This window comes from Podarcis erhardii, assembly GCF_964252035.2.
Source record: "Podarcis erhardii genome assembly, chromosome: 13".
Lineage (NCBI taxonomy): Eukaryota > Metazoa > Chordata > Lepidosauria > Squamata > Lacertidae > Podarcis > Podarcis erhardii.
Genome location: NC_138502.1, coordinates 6,502,677 through 6,522,030, shown reverse-complemented (window position 1 = coordinate 6,522,030; position 19,354 = coordinate 6,502,677). Strand labels below are relative to the sequence as shown.

The window sequence follows — 19,354 nt, the reverse complement described above, 5'->3', positions numbered from 1 at the left end:
AGCAGCATAAGCTTGGACATTATAACTGAACTTATTTTTCCAAAATATAACAAAAAAATATGTTTTTTTCCCATAGAGCTGTTAGGGTGGTTTATATGTATTCTTTTATAATATCTCCAACCATTCAGATATTCTTAGCTATTGTAGTCTTAGCAGCAGTTTATGAGTCTGAACTAAATTTCTTGATAATATTCTGGAATACTATCTAATCATAATCATAATCATCATTTATTATATATACTCCAGCCATCTGGCAGGGTCGCCCCATTCACTCTGGGAGACTTCCAACACATATTAAAATATAATCAAACATTAATAAATTCCCGATACATGGCTGCCTTCAGATGACTTCTAAATAATAATAATTTTATCAGATAAACAAGCAGAAATGTCTTAGGTTCCAGTGGTAGATAAAGTCATGCAGATAATGCTAATATTTTTTTCTCTTCATTCTCAGAACAATACCTGCCAAGGCTCCAGATTCTGAAGTTTTAATCTTTCACTTTTTGCCATTGCTCTCTGTTTGGATCTAGGTGAGTAAATGTTATGCAAGGCATGAGCCACAGCATAGACACCATTATAGATGCTGTAGCTGTGACCAGTCATGCTCATTTCAAACAGAGACCTTGGAAGACTCTGCAACCTCTCCTCTCCAGTGCACATACCATATACCTCCATTGGTGCATTGAAATTGGGAAGAATACAGTCAAATGCTTGCTCCCAGAAGCCTTTAATGAAACCATCTCCCTGGCTCCGGGAAGGCTTTATGCTCTGAAGAAATTCCTTGAATGCTGGAAGATTTTGTGAGTGGATTGTGAAGGAAAGGGAACCCTGGAAGAGCAGAACATTCCAAACCTTAAGAAGACCCATAGATACGAAATCAGTCCTTGCTGTAAAGATCCATACCTTTTTAAATGATGTGTTTTTCTTATTTGTAGGATCTGGCAGAAATATAATAATTCTCAGTGATATAATTGCCAAAGATTCTCCGTAAACAATAAATGTAGTGACCTTATTATCTCTGATTTGTATATACATATGTAAAGCTATATGATGCATTTCATCCACATTATCAAAGTGGACTTCTTTTGGAATTTTTTGTGTGAAGGCTGAGCAAATTCCATTTTGAGAAAGCAATGGCTCCAGGGTCTGCAAGAAATGTTCTCCACTGTTATCATTCAGAGCAAAGAGTCCGATCCACTTCCATCCAAAATGCTTAAGCAAGCGGATAATCCCAAGAAACTGGTGGGCTTCACTGGGCACCATGCGGTAAAAGGAAGGAACCTGACTTGCATCACTCTTCGCTGGGGGAAATGAACCATACGCAAACTAAAAGATAATGTACAGGTTATATGGAAAACATTCATCCTGTACCTTTTGGCTTTTTATTCAACAGATTCTAAACTTTCTAATTGCACATTTTGATTTGAGCTGTGACCAGATCAATCGCATATCCCTAGAAATAAAGCAGAAAAAGCAATCTACAAGGAATATGGGATAACGATATATAAGGCTTGTATATAACTAAATTTTAAGTTATTGATCATAACTAAGATGGATGCATTAATTTTCATGAGTCTGTTCTCAGTAAAACTACTGACTAGAATACTTCCCAATAGGTCCGCTCCGTCTAGAACAAACAACCTATGGGAAGCAACCCATAGAAGCAGGAAGGAAAAATTCTCATTGACCCCTTCATACCTCTTACCTGTGGAATCTTGTAGAGACCTACTGTGTCTGCCATATGGAAGGTGGTATCATGGCCAAGTCCCCCAATGGTGGATATGAGGGTTTTCTGGGTGTCACATTTGTAGTTGGGGACAAATGTCCTCATTTTGAAGAGGAGGTCTAGAGTCGTACGGTAGGTCATCCTTGAATCATAATAGCTGTCATAGATGTGGAAGCCAAGTGTGATATTGGGCAAGATGTTGGGATTCTCATTGACTTCTTTCACAGCAAATGCCAATGCAAGGACGTGCTGATAAAATTTTGGCACCATACTGTAAATAAAGTAAATTAGGTACAAACATGAATATAAATTAGGTACAAACATGAATATGTAATTGATACATCTAAGCTAATAAAATCGATACTGTCCAATGATCAGGACATTACTACTTTGCATGATAGTTTCACATACCTGATGCTCTGCTATTGCATGACATTTCTATCTCAGTTGATCAAGAAAAACAAAAATGTGAATCTATTTCTCCTTAAATAGCTCACCACTTCATTTAACTGAAAGCTGCAGTTTTATACACCCTTATGCAAATGTCCCTATGAATTCAGATAGCCTTTTTTCTCAGTACAGTGATAGCTCAGGTTAAGTACTTCATTCGGTCCTGAGGCCCGTACTTAACCTGAAACTGTTCTTAACCTGAAGCACCACTTTAGCTCATGGGGCCTCCTGCTGCCACCGCGCCACCGGAGCACGATTTCTGTTCTTATCCTGAAGCAAAGTTGTTAACCTGAGGTACTGTTTCTGGGTTAGTAGAGTGTGTAACCTGAAGCATATGTAACTCTAAGCATATGTAACCCGAGGTACCACTGTATACATTTGTGGTAGAGTCAGGAAAGTTTCTTCCAAATTAGAACTACAGGTTTCAGGTGTGCAGGCTACTGTAGCTAAGGACAGTCATTGATATTGCAGAAAGGGGAGTCAGATGTCACTGGTTTTACCTTCACACTGGAAGACATAGCTGATGGCAAAATTTGTCTCCTATTTCTTTAGGTTTTCTAGCCCAATGTCAGCCTCTCTTTCTGGGATAATGCCCCATTCTGACAATATCAGGTTTCTCTGTGCTATCTAACGTGAACTGTAGCAGTCCCTGCCTACCTCAACAAATTTCAACCAATTTCCATATCCCTCCGTAACTTTCTGAACTTACATTTTGGCCCAGGGAGTTTCACCATGATGTAACTCCTCCCATGGAGTCCCCCCCCTCCCAGATCAGGAGCCACAAAATAAATGGAATAATGGAAAGACAAATACCCTCATGAATGTCAGCGGCAATACAACTAACCTAAGAAATTCAAGTCTGTAAAGGACCTTGAATATGAGGTAGTAAATTAAAATACTCCTTCAAAAGGCAAGGAAGCTTTGGGAGATCGAAGAATGGTGTATAATTTTATCCTTTGAATATATCTGTAATAAAAATATATATATAAAATAAAAAGTATCCAGTAGCGCCTTGGAGACCAAATAAGTTTGTTCTTGGTATACGCTTTCGTGTGCATGCACACTTTTTCAGATACTAGCATGCACATGAAAGCTTATACCAAGAACAAACTGCGTCAGACCAACACGGCTACCTACCTATAGCTGTAATGTAACCTTAACTATTTATTACATTTTTACCCTTCTCTTCCCCATTGTAAATACACCATTTGATTCAAATTAACTGTAACAATGGCTAGATTCTTTTTTAAAAAAAATACAGAAAGGTTTTTTTATTCAAATATTCAGGCAAATTATGGCTCCCACTGCAGCTTGAAAATGTCAGTGATAAAAAAGGATTCCTTTAGGATTCCTGTCTGAAGGGCATGAAATAAAGGAAAGGGCAATCCAGAGGGGGAATGGAAGATTCTTACTATGAAACATCAAAAACGTCCTGTGATGGGTGATCCTTATACAAAATTTCATAGAAATTGTAAAAGCTCTGAGAAAGAACTCCACCAATGATGAATTCACCTGGCTGGTACCACTCATGTTGAACAGGAAAAGGATTATTCCTGGGGCAGTGGATAGAATTAGAGGTAATAGAAACAGGAGTTATCAGAAACAGCAACACCAATAGCAACATCCTGACAGCCTAGCTTAAGATATACATTTAATCAATGGGTTGCAAATATATTCCTTGAGAAATAACAGAAATTATGTTGTCCTAAATTGAACTCATAGAGCCCTGTCTGTCTCTCACCTCTACACTAGCTCTCCATAACATATGAGCTTATTTTTTAAACACTTTTAGACTTGCTTGTTGATTTTTTTCTTCCCTTCAGGAAGCCAACTGGGGATTTGACCTGGTAAAGAAATTGCAGTGATTTGAGTAATTGCGGAATAGGAACATTATTTACTTATTAAGAGTTTAGAGTCTGAGTCAGACTTTTACTTTTTTTACTCCCAATCCTGCTGCTTAAATAATAATAATAATAAAATGGCAGAAGGGTTTTTCCTTGAGGTGCTAAGAACAACAAGAAACTCTGACTGAAGACTCTGTCATCAGGATATAAAGTAGCAGTTCTAAATTTTGAGATTAAGACCATTTCTCAGCATCAGTTATCTTCAAGGAAATGGGAATTCTCTTCTGGATAACCTTCCATAAAGTTTAAGCCTTTGGTGAGTGGGACCAGAAACAAAAGAGCACAGAACACGTAGTCTACATTTTAAGAGGGTTTCATGTCTAATTTATACTGTCCGACACATTCACATTGCTCTGTTCCCTATTCAGAGCATCAAGAAACATTATCAGAATTCAATGTCATATTCTGGGTAAGCAAAAACACTGAAAATATGAAGCAGAGCATGGGAGGCATATCTAGTAGTTATTGGGGTTATTATTGAGGATAATGATTATTATTATTAATAATAATAATAATACATCACAGATTTCTAACCCTCAAGTGATATTGGGTAAGATCATGGGGTTCTCATTGCCAAGGCAAGTCTGTGCTGGTAGAATTTTGTCACCATACTGCAAAGGACGTTAATCAATTTACAGTTTCAGAGGAGAATTTTCTAATTAATGAAATCAACAAACCACAGTGACGTAATTGTTGGAATTCTAGCCCGGTCAGAGGTATGTGCCTATCTGTTGAGGCACCGGCTGAATTCCTTTGACCTCCCTCCGGCAACTCCCGGCAGGAAAAACACACGAGGTCCGTTCCGGCGATTTTCCTCAGGCTGTGAGAAAAACACACCAACTGCTTCTCCTCCTTCTCCTCCTCCCTGCATATCCCCAGGGAGGGGAATCAGACACAGACAGAAATGTAACTACATGCTTTTATTCCTGTCTTTGGCAGTCATACAGTAAAAGATGTCTGCTCTCTTCAACAAACAGAGAGAAACTCCAAACTCCACCCATGTACATCCTGTACAGGTCATATGACACATCCTGAGCTCACATCCTGTGCTCAATAAGGAGAATGGACTGCCCCTTTGTTTCCATGGCAACAGTCACAAACATCCTGTCTGGCTTTGCAGCCACAAGCAGCTGACTGAACTGCTAGAGCCTTTGCTTGCTGCAGCATTGCTGCTTTAGAATAACAGTAATGACTTTTCCTTGGTAAGCTAATGACAAGAGGAAATTCAGAGTGATTTCACTGGGTAAACAGGAGTGCTAAATTTTGAGAATAAGGCTACTTCCAATGCCATTTCCCTTTAAGATGTGGCAACACTTTTGGAACTCCTAATAACTTTAGGCATTCACAATAAGTTTGTGCTTTTAGATACCTGTTGAAAACAGTAGGACCTGATGAGCATTTACTGATCCCAACCCTAATCCTGTGGAAAGCCATCTAATTAGATTTTAATTTGATCCTGACCTGTTTTTAGGAGGTGATTTAATTACTGTTTGATTTTATACCCGTGTTATATATTTTATGTTAGCTGCCCTGAGCCCGGCTTCAGCCGGGGAGGATAGGATATAAATAAAAGTTGATTATTATTATTATTATTATTATTATTATTATTATTATTACTATTATTAGAACATTCAAACATATGATTTGTTCTGTCCTGTTCTTAAATCTGAGTGGTATATATTGCCCTACATAATGTAAATATTGAGGATGCCTTTGATGTATCAAAGTTATTGTTCAGCAATTACAGTACCATCTTAGATTATCTCAGAAAGCGCCACCTCATTGAGGAGAGTATATACTCCTGCTCAATATTAGCAAGCAAAGCATTTAAGGTTCAAGGAAGACACTCAGATACTTAATTTCAGTTAGCATGTTTCTTTACTGAAAGACATATAATTCAGTATTACAGAACAAAGTAATATATGGTAAATCAGTCCCATATAAGAAATACATTTTTATAAGTGAATTGAACGTAAATCAAGCTACCATTCATTCCACACTTTTCAATGCCTTTCCCTACTGCTTTTCTATCCACAAAAGTTCGTTTTTATTATTAAGTTTATTGTCCTAAAGCAGGAGTCAGTAACATTTCCCCACATTTGGCCAGATTGATCATTCTCCCAGTCCTCGATGGACAATGTTTGATAGGTGGATGGGACAACCAACTTGTCTGCCACTGGGATTCAGAAGGCAATGAGTCTTTTAAATGGACAGTTACAAAGTGGCTTGATCAGTGAGGTGGAAGCAGTTTCTCTAGCAAAAACCAAGCTCCCCTCCCCTTCACCCATTTTATTATCACTTTCAATGGAAGCTATCTCCCCCTCCTGGAGCACCATGGGCTCCCATTACCCATCATCATTATCAACATCATCATCATTATCTTCATTGAGAGGGTAGAGCTGCAACCAATGGATGCAAGTTATTAGAAAAGAGATTCCAGCTAAACATCAGGATCAACTTTCTAATTATAAGTACTGTTCAACAGTGGAATAGACTTCCCCAGAAGGTGGTGTACTCTCCCTCATTGAAGGTTTTTAAGCAGCGGTCGAATAGTCATCTGTCGTGGATGCATTGGCTCCCAGTACGTTTCCGAGCACAATTCAAAGTGTTGGTGCTGACCTTTAAAGCCCTAAATGGCCTCGGTCCTGTATACCTGAAGGAGCGTCTCCACCCCCATCACTCAGCCTGGACACTGAGATCCAGTGCCGAGGGCCTTCTGGCGGTTCCCTCATGGCGAGAAGTGAGGCTACAGGGAACCAGAGAGAGGGCCTTCTCGGTAGTGGCGCCCACCCTGTGGAACGCCCTCCCATCAGCTGTCAAAGAGATAAACAACTACCTGACATTCAGAAGACATCTTAAGGCAGCCCTGTTCAGGGAAGTTTTTAACATGTAACGCTGTACTGTTTTTAACACTTGATTGGGAGCTGCCCAGAGTGGCTGGGGAAACTCAGCCAGATGGGCGGAGTATAAATAAATTATTATTATTATTATTATTATTATTATTATTATTATTATTATTATCATGCTTAATTGAGGTTCAATCATTTAAAGGGCTGGAACAGATGACTCTGAGGGACTCCTCCAACCATACAGTGCTATGATTTTATAATGGTGGGCAAAATGCCATAAACAAAGGATAAATGGACACCTTTTAAAATCAAACATCACAAATATAGTATCAGAACAGGATAATAGAACAATATGATGGCAAATATAAAAACATACTAAAAAGCTGCATCTGAGTCCAATAAATACAACAAGGTTTCATGAGCAACAGACAACTTAACAAGGTATGATAGGAGTTTCACATGCTCCTAGAAAGATCTCTCTCATGATGTTCCTCAAAGTCCTTCTACTGCAGAATCTTCTTATAAGACTTTTAAATTGAGAGGCTGGGAAGGCTGGAAGCATCCCTCCTGGGAAGAGACAATCTGGGAACTCACCTTCTGCTTTTGATAGTTCCTATGAAGTCCCACAGGGACGCGGGTGGCACTGTGGGTAAAACCTCAGCGCCTAGGACTTGCCGATCGCATGGTTGGCGGTTCGAATCCCCGCGGCGGGGTGCACTCCCGTCGTTCGGTCCCAGCGCCTGCCAACCTAGCAGTTCAAAAGCACCTCCGGGTGCAAGTAGATAAATAGGGACCGCTTACCAGCGGGAAGGTAAACGGCGTTCCGTGTGCTGCGCTGGCTCGCCAGATGCAGCTTCTCACGCTGGCCACGTGACCTGGAAGTGTCTGCGGGCAGCGCTGGCTCCCGGCCTATAGAGTGAGATGAGTGCACAACCCTAGAGTCTGGCAAGACTGTCCCGAACGGGCAGGGGTACCTTTACCTTTACCTATGAAGTCCCACATGATGTCAGCTGAGAATAAGGTGGGTGTGGCTTGGGCAAAACAGGGCCCACCAGCAAGTTGTTCCTCACTCCTGAGCTAAGGTGACAGAGCATTTTAATCTGCTTGAATTTGAAAACCCTAAATATTCCAAATTGATCCTACGAAAGAGTATCACATCAAAGTAACCACTTTTACTCCCTTATATACAACAATACAATAGAATAGAAAGAAGAAGTAAGGCTGAATTCACATCCTTCTCCTTATCATTTGCTCCCTGTTGTTCAGCTCAGGCCTCAGCACAATGATGTAGCATTTAGGGGCAAAGATGCAGACCAACAATCCAGCACTGGAGGACAAGATAGAGAAGATCTCCACCACCACCATGGATTTCCCTTTAGTGCTTAGGTAAGTTGGGACAAAAGACAGCCAAACACTGCAAAACAGCAACATGCTGAAGGTAATGAACTTGGCTTCATTAAAACTGTTAGGTAATTTGCGAGCTGCAAATGCCACAATGAAGCTAGCAATGGCCAGGAAGCCCATGTAGCCGAGGACACAGTAAAACATGGTCACTGAACCTTCGTTACATTGCACAATGATTTCTTTCATTATTGAGTGCATGTCTTGATCTGGAAATGGGGAACAGGTCATCAACCACCCAGAACAAATAATCGCTTGAACAAGGGAGCAGGAAAGGACAACGGAGTTGGACAGTTTTTTCCCTACCCACTTCCTCATACTGGACCCAGGCTTGGTGGCCATGAAAGCTGCAACTACAGTGACAGTTTTGGCCAGCACACAGGAAACAGCCACAGAGAAGACAATGCCGAAAGTTGTTTGGCGAAAAAGGCAGGTCATTTTGCCAGGGTGTCCAATGAATAGAAGAGATGAAAGGAAGCAGAATTGGAGGGCGATGAGGAGAGCATAGGTGAGATCCCTGTTGTTGGCTTTGACAATTGGAGTGTCTTTGTGTTGAATAAACACTGCAAGCACCAAAGTTGTGATCAGGGAAAAAGAAAGAGACAGTGAGGCCAAAATGATCCCTAAAGGGTCTTCATATGAAAGAAAGTTGATAGTTTTAGGGATGCATCCATTTTTCTTCTTGTTTGCATACTGATCTTCTGGGCATCTGAAGCAGTCAGCCATATCTGACAAACAGAAGAAAGTCAAACTCCATTTGCAATTCATCAGTGATTTTTATCTACTATGTAGCCGTTATTGATTCTGTTGATCTATTTGGAACCTTCTTTATTGTCAGAGAGCAGGTTGTATATTTGAATTACTCACTACATTCCTGCTGAATCTGAAACAGGTTTTGTTTTGTTTTTTTACATCTTTGTAAGTGGCCATGCTGTTTCACCAAGATGGCATAGTGAGTGGAACCTTGGTTTTTTTGGGAGGACAGTTAACTGAGACCAAAAGAAACCAAAACATATTTTGCTCCCATATTTAATTGTCTCTAGGTGAGGATGTTTTTGCCTTTCCTTCAGTAAGTGCCAGTAGCCATTGTTAGGCAATAGGGTGGACTGTAAAGGGTCTATAAATTGATAAGAGCAAGGCATGCAATGAGGTCAGATGAGGCCCAGTGTTGCCTATCTCTCTCCCCCCCATACATATACAGTTCCCTCCTGGGAACCTGAATGCCTGTCTTGCCAAGTACAAAGCTCCAACCTTGTTCAACTATGAAGGATGTCGAATGCACATACACCATCAAGTGCAATGCCATTCAAAAAGCAAATGCTGGTTGGAATTAGTGCCATGACATTTCCTCTTCCCTGAAGCATAATGAATAAAGTTCTGGCCTAATAACACCATGGATGATGTCTAGCATGTTTCCTTTTTTAAATAAATAAATAAATATTTATTACTTTCCCAACAATTTAAACACTACAAAAAAGAAGAACAATACAATACAACACAAAAACACTACACAACACCAACACATTTAAACTAACAAAACAAAAAACAATTTAAAAAACATCAGATAATTTCAGTATCTTATCTTTCAGATGTCTAGCATGTTTCATTCTGACTACACACATCATTTGCAAATCTACAACTTCTGTACCATTTTACTACTTGATAGGTTCACTCAGTGCTTTTTTTTTCTAAAAAAAGAAATGTTTAGGGGTACTCATCTTTTCCTACTCATATTGAAATATTGCTCCTCACTGAGGCCAAACTTTGATACACAAAATGTTTAGAGGAAAGCACACTGGGAAAATAAGCACTGGCTTCACTTAAATTATGTGCACAGTGAAATCATTTTTGGGGATGGGGGGATTAATTTCAGATCCACCAACTTGGGATTTCACCAGGCTCTTTTATTTTTGAATGTATTGATGACGTGTTACTGGAAAGTAGCAATAAAATATTCACACCACTCAAAGCAGGATAGTGTGGTTTTCAATAGAAACTTGCTAATCTTGTACAATGAAAATTGTCACATACCATTCTGGTTTGAAATCTTCCCTTCTGGACATGGAGTACAATCATAACAGCAAAATTTCTGTCCTTCCTTACTTTTCTTCTGATAGCCCGCACGACAGTAGTCATTGCACACAGAAATTGGCATCCCCTATTAATAAACAGGAAATCAATTCAGAAGGGGTAAATACTTGAAAGAATATTTCAGCTTCTGCAGTTCAAATAAAAAGGGGATCTCTCATCCCAGAAACATTGGCATAGGACTGCTGCTTCATACATGGTCCAACCATCAGCCCATTTTTGTTAAGACACTGGAATGAAAGAGGCAAAATACAAAATACAGATAAATCTAGGATCATTTTCTTAACTAACTTTCAGAAATCAGAAACTTTATAGTGGAAATACCATATGTGGCAGATATTCAAAACTTCTATCACTCTCCTGGGGGGCCACTAGGGGCGCATCAGAAGATAGCTGACAATAACATCTCTCCAACCCACACAAGGTAATTTGGAGGCTATGATGGGAGTTATTCCTCCCTACCCCCCCCCAGGATGGTGGGGGGGACTGCCTTGCCTGCTGTGCCCTATACCACCCCCAAATTTGTGGGGATGGGGGCACTAGGCACAAAGCCCTCCTGTGGGATTCTGCTGCTCCTGGACACCGTCCCTGATCCGCACCACTAGCTGCAAGAACTTCAAAAGAAACAATTTGGATGAAGGAATGCACATATCTCAAGGAAGAAGGGGGAGTAAAGACTGCTAACAGAAGAGATCTCTGATAAAATAAGACGAGTCAGAGGAACAAGAGAAATCATGAGAAGTTCCGCCAAGACTCGGTATGGCAAATGACTGATGGGGGAGGGGGAAAAAACTTTCTTTCCTTTCCTTATGTGATTAAACAAGAATTCCCTCCCCTCACGAGTCAGAAATGTCGTTTTAAGGACTTAAGCTGTGGATTTAAGGCTGTGTGGAGATAAACTTTCGAACCAAAGCATGTTTTAAGAAGAGCGTGAAATGTATAAGAGCTTTGGAATGACGCAGTTAAAAACGCCGTCACCATATTGGGAAGTTCTGTGGGAGGACTTAAGTCTGAGAGGAAAAATAGAGAAATAGAGCTGTTTTTATATTGTGGGTGAAACTCCTCAGTGGGACTTAAGAGCGACAGTTTTGCGAGATTAATGATGGAAAGAGCAATGTTATCTATGAAGGCGATGATATATGGAAACCATCTCGATTAGAGGATTGTAAGAACGGAAAAATTCACACAGGATTATTATTGGTGTTTATCGGTTTAAGGAGACTATCAGAAGAGATCATAAAGAAAAAAGAAAATATATGAACAAGATGTGATGTGGAAACAGCAAGATAAGACTGGATAGAATTATGAACTCTGTTTGGATTGATTTGGACTGATTTGGACATTAACACAGTAGCAAGAAGATGATCAGAATTCCCCTTCGGATCTTGAAATATGGGTTCCCCCAACAAAATTTAAAATTCGGCTTTGCAATTCGCAATTTATGTGATGTGATTTAATTTGATTTGATTGGCCGGTTAATAAAAATTATTTTTTTTAAAAAAAACTTGTATCACTCTCCTAAACCTGTCAGTATTTGGTAAGCCTTTTTAAAATTCACACTGCCTTTGAGGCCGCAAACTCAACGTCATCCATACTCTGCCCCACAGGCTTAAGAGACTATTTTACAAGTAGCTTAAACAAGAATTCAGTGGAGGAGTATATCAGTATGCTCATCAGTAGCAGAATGTGGGGCCTACAATACAGTCATAGGAGCCAACTTCTAGGGGCCAAGGTCCCTTCACATACTCCCTCAGTAAAATAATTGAGGGGCCAACTGTCTCCTAGAGGTGTGTGCATGAGCCACGTCTTACAACTGATTAATTGGTGCAGGGCTTACCTCCCCCCCCCCAATATATTATTCAAGTTGCCTAGATTCCAGACCTGGTTAAAATCATTGTGCCATATAATCATGTCCTCATCAATGCTGAATTCTTTTCCATCAGCTGCATCAGAATCAACCCATCCAATCTTCAATCGAAGGAAGGACCTGTTTGGGAACGTGACTATGTTCATGATGTCAAATCCCCCTTCAACTTCTCTTTGATCAGTAAAGGACACGGTTTCTCCAGCTGAGTTGTTAAATGAAATGTCATGAAGAATAGGATGCAGCTAATAGAAAGAGAAAATGAAGTTGAATGGGAATCGGCATAAATGAGATTTTGAATAAAATGCCATGGTTTACAGAAACATTTCTTCATGAAGCTTATTTAGCTATAGTAACATAGCTTCAGTTAACAAAGAACATGTGAGAAATATCTGTGATTTTGACACAACAGATGGAGACTTTATTATGCATCGGAAGCCCTTTTTATTCATCTCTAATATTTCTTTCCGTTTATTTTCTCCTTTCCCTCTTTTCTTCTTTTTTTCTTTTGAGGTCCTAGATTTGGGGCCCTTGTTAAGGGCCAGGGATTAACTATTCATAGGGTTGGTCATGGCAGGCCCTTGGCGGGAGACAGGGAAGCATTAGCCTCCCAAAATGAGAGATAGGGAGGAAATCGAAGGGATCTCAGGTGAGAGCTGAGAATTTCCTCTAGGAAAGGACTCAGTATTCTTCCTGTTTTCACTGTAGATTTTGTAGCTGTTGTATTATTGTATAGTGAAAAACTCTAAGAAAAATATTATTTGGCAAAAAGAAGTACACAATTTAAGATGCAAAGATTAATTTTTTTCAGTGAATACAATTTGCAATGCCATTTAAACAGCACTTCTGAATCCTAATGTGATAAAGTCCTTTTTTTAAAAAAAATATTTTAACAATAAATAAAAGAAATTAAAGACAGCCTAAATAAATACTATTACTACAGGTTGAAAGCAGCATAAGCTTGGGCATTATAACTGAACTTGTTATGCCAAAACATAATGATTTTTTTTTCATCGAGTTGTTAGGCTTATTTATATGTATTCTTTTATAAGTTGGTTTAATCATAGTTACTATGGACCAAATTTGCTCAATTCATTCAGATATTCTTAGCTACTGTAGTCTTAGGAGCTGTTTCTGAATCTGAATTAAATTTCTTGATAATTTTCTGGAACACTATCTTATAATCATTATCATCAATTATTATATCTACCCCAACCATTTGGCAAAGTCGCTCCATCCACTCTGGGAGGCTACTAACACATATTAAAATATAATCAAACATTAATAACTTCCTGATACAGGGCTGCCTTTAGATGACTTCTAAATAATAATAGTTTTATCAGATAACCAAGCAGAAATGTCTTAGGTTCCAGTGGTAGATAAAGTCATGCAGATAATGCTAATATTTTTTTCTCTTCATTCTCAGAACAATACCTGCCAAGGCTCCAGATCCTGAAGTTTTAATCTTTCACTTTTTCCCATTGCTCTCTGTTTGGATCTAGGGGAGTAAATGTTATGCAAGGCATGAGCCACAGCATAGACACCATTATAGATGCTGTAGCTGTGACCAGTCATGCTCATTTCAAACAGAGACCTTGGAAGACTCTGCAACCTCTCTTCTCCAGTGCACATGCCACTGAACTCCATTGGCACATCAAGATTTGGAAATACACAGTCAAATGCTTGCTCCCAGAAGACTTTGATGAAACCATCTCCTTGTGCAAAGGAAGGCTTTATGTTGTGAAGAAATTCCTTGAATGCTGGAATATTTTGTGAGTGGATTGTGAAGGAAAGGGAACCCTGGAAGAGCAGGACACCCCAAACCCTACTAAAACCCATAGTTATGAAATCAGTCTGTGCTGTAAAGATCCATACCTTTTTAAATGATGTGTTTTTCTTATTTGTAGGATCTGGCAGAAATATAATAATTCTCAGTGCTATAATTGCCAGAGATTCTCCATAAACAATAAATGTAGTGACTTTATTATTTCTGATTTGTGCATAGATATTCAAGGCTATATCATGCATTTCGTCCACATTATCATAGTGGACTTGTTTTGGGATTTTTTGTGTGAAGGCTGAGCAAATTCCATTTTCAGAAAGCAATGGTTCGAGGATCTGCAAGAAATGTTCCCCACTGTTGTCATTCAGAGCAAAGAGTCCGATCCATGTCCATCCAAAATGCTTAAGCAAGCGGATAATCCCAAGAAACTGGTGGGCTTCATTGGGCACCATGCGATAAAAAGAAGGAACCTGTCTTGTATCACTCTCTGCTGAGGGATATGAACCATATGCAAACTGAAAGAAAATGTGAATATAATCTCAAATCGTATGGAAAACATTCTCTCTGTACCATTTGGCTTTTTATTCCACAAATTCTAAGCTTTCTTTTTTCTAATTGCACATTTGATTTAAGCTGTGAGCAGTTCAATCTCACATCCCTAGATATAAAACAGAAAAGGCAATCTACAAGGAATATGGGATAAAGATGCAGGCTTGTATAGATCTAAATTTTAAATTAAGGATCATGGCTAAGCTAGATGCATTAATTTTGATAAGTCTGTTCTGAGTAGAACTACTGGCTAGAATACTTCCCAATAGGACCGCCCTGTGTAAAACAAACATGGAAGCAACCCATAGAGGCAGGAAGAAAAAATTATCATTCACCCCTTCATACCTCTTACAGATCTGCTCTGTGTAGAACAAATATTGGATAAAAACCAAATATAAGGGGGGTGGGATATCCCCATATCCTCATTTATGCATCTTACCTGTGGTATCTTGTAGAGACCTAATGTGTCTGCCATATGGATGGTGGTATCATGGCCAAGTCCCCCAATGGTGGATATGAGGGTTTTCTGGGTGTCACATTTGTAGTTGGGGACAAATGTCCTCATTTTGAAGAGGAGGTCTAGAGTCGTACGGTAAGTCATCCTTGCATCATAATAGCTGTCATAGATGTGGAAGCCAAGTGTGATATTGGGCAAGATGTTGGGATTCTCATTGACTTCTTTGACAGCAAAAGCCAAGGTTAGGACGTGCTGATAAAATTTTGGCACCATACTGCAAATAAAGTAAATTAGTTACAGATATGAACATACTACAATATTGGACATCTTCTGTTTCAAACTGAAATGAAAAGATTGCATTTGTAATTAGCACATCTATGCTAATAAATTCCATACTGTGCAATGATCGGGGTATTACTGTTTTGCATGACATTTTCACACACCTGCTGTTATTCTATTGCTTGACATTTCCGTCACAGTTGATCAAGAAAAAAATAAAACAAATCTGTTTCTCCTTAAGTAGGCGACAACTTCATTTAACTGAAAGCTGCAATGTTATACAGACTTACATGAAAGTCCCATTGGATTCAGATAGCTTTGTTTCTCAGTATACAGCTGTGGTTTGGGCAGGAAGGTTGCTTGCACATTAGAACCACAGGCTTGAGGTGTGCAGGCTACTGTAGCTAAGGCCAGTCATTGATCCTGCGGTGCATCAGTTGGAAAGGGGATACAGGTGGCAAAGGACTTACCTTTACACTGGAAGACACAGCTGATGGCAAAATTCGTCTCCTAATTCTTTAGGTTTTCTAGCCCAATGTCAGCCTCTCTGGGCTAATGCCCCATTCTGACAGTCTCAGGTTTCCCTGTGCTATCTAACCTGAACTGTCGCAATCCCTGTCTGCCTCAACACAATTCAACCAATTTCCATATCCATCCATATAGGATAACTTTCACCATGATGTAACTCCTCCCATGGAGGTTTTTCAGATCAGGAGCCACGAAAGAAATATTTAATGGAAAGGCAAATTTATTCATGAATGTCAGCAGCAATACAATTTACCTAAGCAATCATTTCAACTCAGCACACACTGAAACTTTAAAAGACCTTCAATATGTGGTAGTAAAATCTAATACTCTTTCAAACTTCAAGGAAGCTTTGGGAATATTGAAGGATGGTGTGTGGTTTTATGTTTTGAATTAATCTGTAACGTAACCTTATCTTTTTATTTACATTTTCACCCTTCTCTTCCTCACTCCTCACAATCAGTATACTGCAGAGCAATTGTAAATACACCTTTTTATTCAAATCATTTTTTGAGAGCTGGTAGGCTTTAATTTTTTTTAATTGAAATAACATTTTTCCAGGCAAAATGTTGCTCCAATTGCAGCTTGAAAATGCCAGTGATAAAATTATCCCTCTCTTTAGGATTCATGTCTGTAAAGCATGAGACAAAGGGAAAGGCAATTCGAAGGGGCAATGAAAAAGTCTTACTATGAAACATCAAACAGGTTCTTTGATGGGTGTTCCTTAAAGAAAACTTCATAGAAAATGTAATAGCTCTGAGTAACAACTCCCCCAATGATGAGTTCACCTGGCTGGTACCACTCGTGTGGAACAGGAAAAGGATTATTCCTAGGGCAGCGGATAGAATTAGAGGTATTAGCAACAGGAGTTATTAGATTCAGCAACACCCATAGCAACACCATCCTGGCTGCCTAGCTTATGGTATACATTTAATTGAAAGGTTGCAAATACATTCCTTGAGAAGTAACAGAAATTATATTGTCCTAAATTGAGCTGATAGAGCCCTTTCTGACTCTCACCTCTACACTTGCTCTCTATAACATATGACCTTATTTTTAAGTACTTTCAGGCTTGCTTGTTGATTGTTTTCTTCCCTTCAGGAAGGCATCTGGGGATTTGACCTGGTGAAGAAATTGCAGTGATTTGAGTAATTGCAGAATAGGAATATTATTTGCTTATTCAGATTTTAGAGTTTGAGTAACACTTTTGCTTTTTTACTCACAATCCTGCTGCTTAGATAAAAGAAAAAAGTGGCAGAAGTTCTAAATTTTGAGATTTAGACCACTTCTCAACTCCAGTTCTCTGCAAGGAAATGGGACTCAGCACTTCTCAATAAGATCAAGCTATAGTTTAAAAATGGATGGCCTGATTCATTTGCAATAAACAGCAGAAGGCACTGGTTTTTTTAATGGGGGGATGCAGTGGTACGCATACCCCTATACATTTTGTGAACCTAACGGGAGAAGAAACTATTTTTTATTTTATTTTTCTAGCATGGTGAATCATCAGTTTCATTGCTACCCCCCGATGGTGGCCTTTTGTCCATTTACTGTATTTATTTTTCCCGGTTTGGGCTATAAAATTGTGGTTTTCTTGAGTCAAAATGAGAGTACCCTAAACATTTTAATTTTTTTTTTTAAAGAAAAAAAGCACTGGCAGAAGGTATTGGTATATTGGAGGGGTGGGCTTTCATTTTCAGCCTGACTAATGAATTCACTTCTTGCTAACCTTAAATAAGCTATATGCCATTGGTGAGTGGGACCAGAAATGAAAGAGCAGAGAACACCTTATCTAAACCTTAACAGTGTATCATGTCTACTTTATACTCTCTCACACATTCCCATGGCTCTGTTCCCCATTCAGAGTTTCACGAGACATTATCAGAGTTCAAGGTCATGTTTTGCATAAGTAGAATATAAAGTGGAGCATGGGAGGGATATCTAGCTGTTGGTGGTGTTATTATTTATGGTAATTATTAATCATAATCATAGCAATAATACATCATTGATGTTGAACCCCAAAGTGATATTCAGCAAGATTGTGTGATTGTTATTGATCTCTTTCACAGCAAATGTGAAGGCAAGTCTGTGCTGGTAGAATTTTGTCACCATACTGCAAATGAAGTTGATCAATTTACAGTTTCAGAGGAGAATTCTATGATGAATTAAATCAGCATATCAAAATATTGTGCATTTCTGTCTCAAACTTTTTGGGATTTAAATGTCAGTGTTTTATTCTTAATGGATGTCTCCAAGCGAAGAAGAAGAAGAAGAAGAAGAAGAAGAAGAAGAAGAAGAAGAAGAAGATCAGGAAAATGTATGATTTACTAGGGCAAAAATGACAACCACATATCAATATGAGAAACACAGGACAAATTAGGGGAACACTCTAATTCCCTGGCTGACCCACCACCAACCACAAGCTTTCATAAACAATGCAGTAGCAAAAACAGCAACCATCAGATCATGGACTAACTTTGAAAAACATCCTAACAACAGAGAGACACAGCAAAGGAGCCATTAACTACAGTATATAAAATGCTACTCCAAAGGCTGGAGCCATAGGAAAATCAGCAGCCATGCCCACCTCCTGTGTGATGTCCGTAGCTGGTTCTTCCCGTGAAACTCATACCTTCATCGGGGGGGAGGCAACTTGGGCCCCAGGTTATGGGTGACCAATGGCACCCGTGACGTAATGTGACACCATAGTGTTGTGACGTCATGATGTCACGTCACAGCAACACACTGCAGTGGTGTTTCTGAGGCCTGGAAGGGCCTAGGATGTCATATCCGAGGTCTTGCAGAGCCTCAAAGTTCATGCCCAAGACCTCGCAAGACCTTCAACACAACTTCCAGTTTGTACCATGCCATGCACTGATGATGATAACTTGGGAGTTGCAATTGCAGCAGGGGCTGATTTCTATAAAGGCACACCAATATAGTCCTCCTGTCTTGCTCTTCATCTTCAGAGGAGGTGGGGTTTGACTGTGCATGCTTTCTCAAGGGTGCAGGTGCCTTTCCTTTGCCCTTAGGGCCCAACTTACATTTGCCTTTACCTGTAGCTATGTTTAAAAAATGCACACCACATCCAATAATAATTCTGGGAACCCAACAATTCCAAGTGTTGGTGCTGACCTTTAAAGCCTAAGGTAGTTTAATAGTTTGCCCTCTGCTTTTGAATTCCTTAGGCTAGATCAGAGATGTGGAACCTGAGAGGGCCCAATATGTCTCCCCAGGCTTCTCTACGTGTCCATTAAGACTTTCTCTAGACTGTGGCCATCCTAATGCCACTTCAATGCAGTTCTGCCTCGAGCTCTTCTTAATGTTGGGAATATGTAATAATAATAATAATAAATTTTATTTATATCCCGCCCTCCCCAGCCGAAGCTGGGCTCAGGGCGGCTAACAACAATCGAAATAATCCAACGCTTCTAAAAGCATTTCATTATAAAAATTAATTAAAATCAAATTTATGG

At 39.4% G+C, this 19,354-nt stretch overlaps 1 protein-coding gene across 1 annotated transcript; it reads right to left on the bottom strand.

The window, feature by feature from the left end:
• Nucleotides 1-6,428: 6,428 nt before the first annotated feature.
• On the bottom strand, nt 6,429-18,540 carry LOC309328523 (vomeronasal type-2 receptor 26-like; the record flags this gene model as incomplete). Its single annotated transcript, XM_081838519.1, has 8 exons — nt 18,466-18,540; nt 16,899-17,000; nt 15,057-15,348; nt 13,720-13,783; nt 12,303-12,530; nt 10,365-10,491; nt 8,640-9,061; nt 6,429-6,482 (listed from the first exon to the last, which is right to left on the bottom strand). Exons 4-8 carry the CDS (start codon nt 13,765-13,767, stop codon nt 6,429-6,431), a joined length of 879 nt encoding a protein of 292 aa, XP_081694645.1. The 5' UTR covers nt 13,768-13,783; nt 15,057-15,348; nt 16,899-17,000; nt 18,466-18,540.
• Nucleotides 18,541-19,354: the final 814 nt, after the last annotated feature.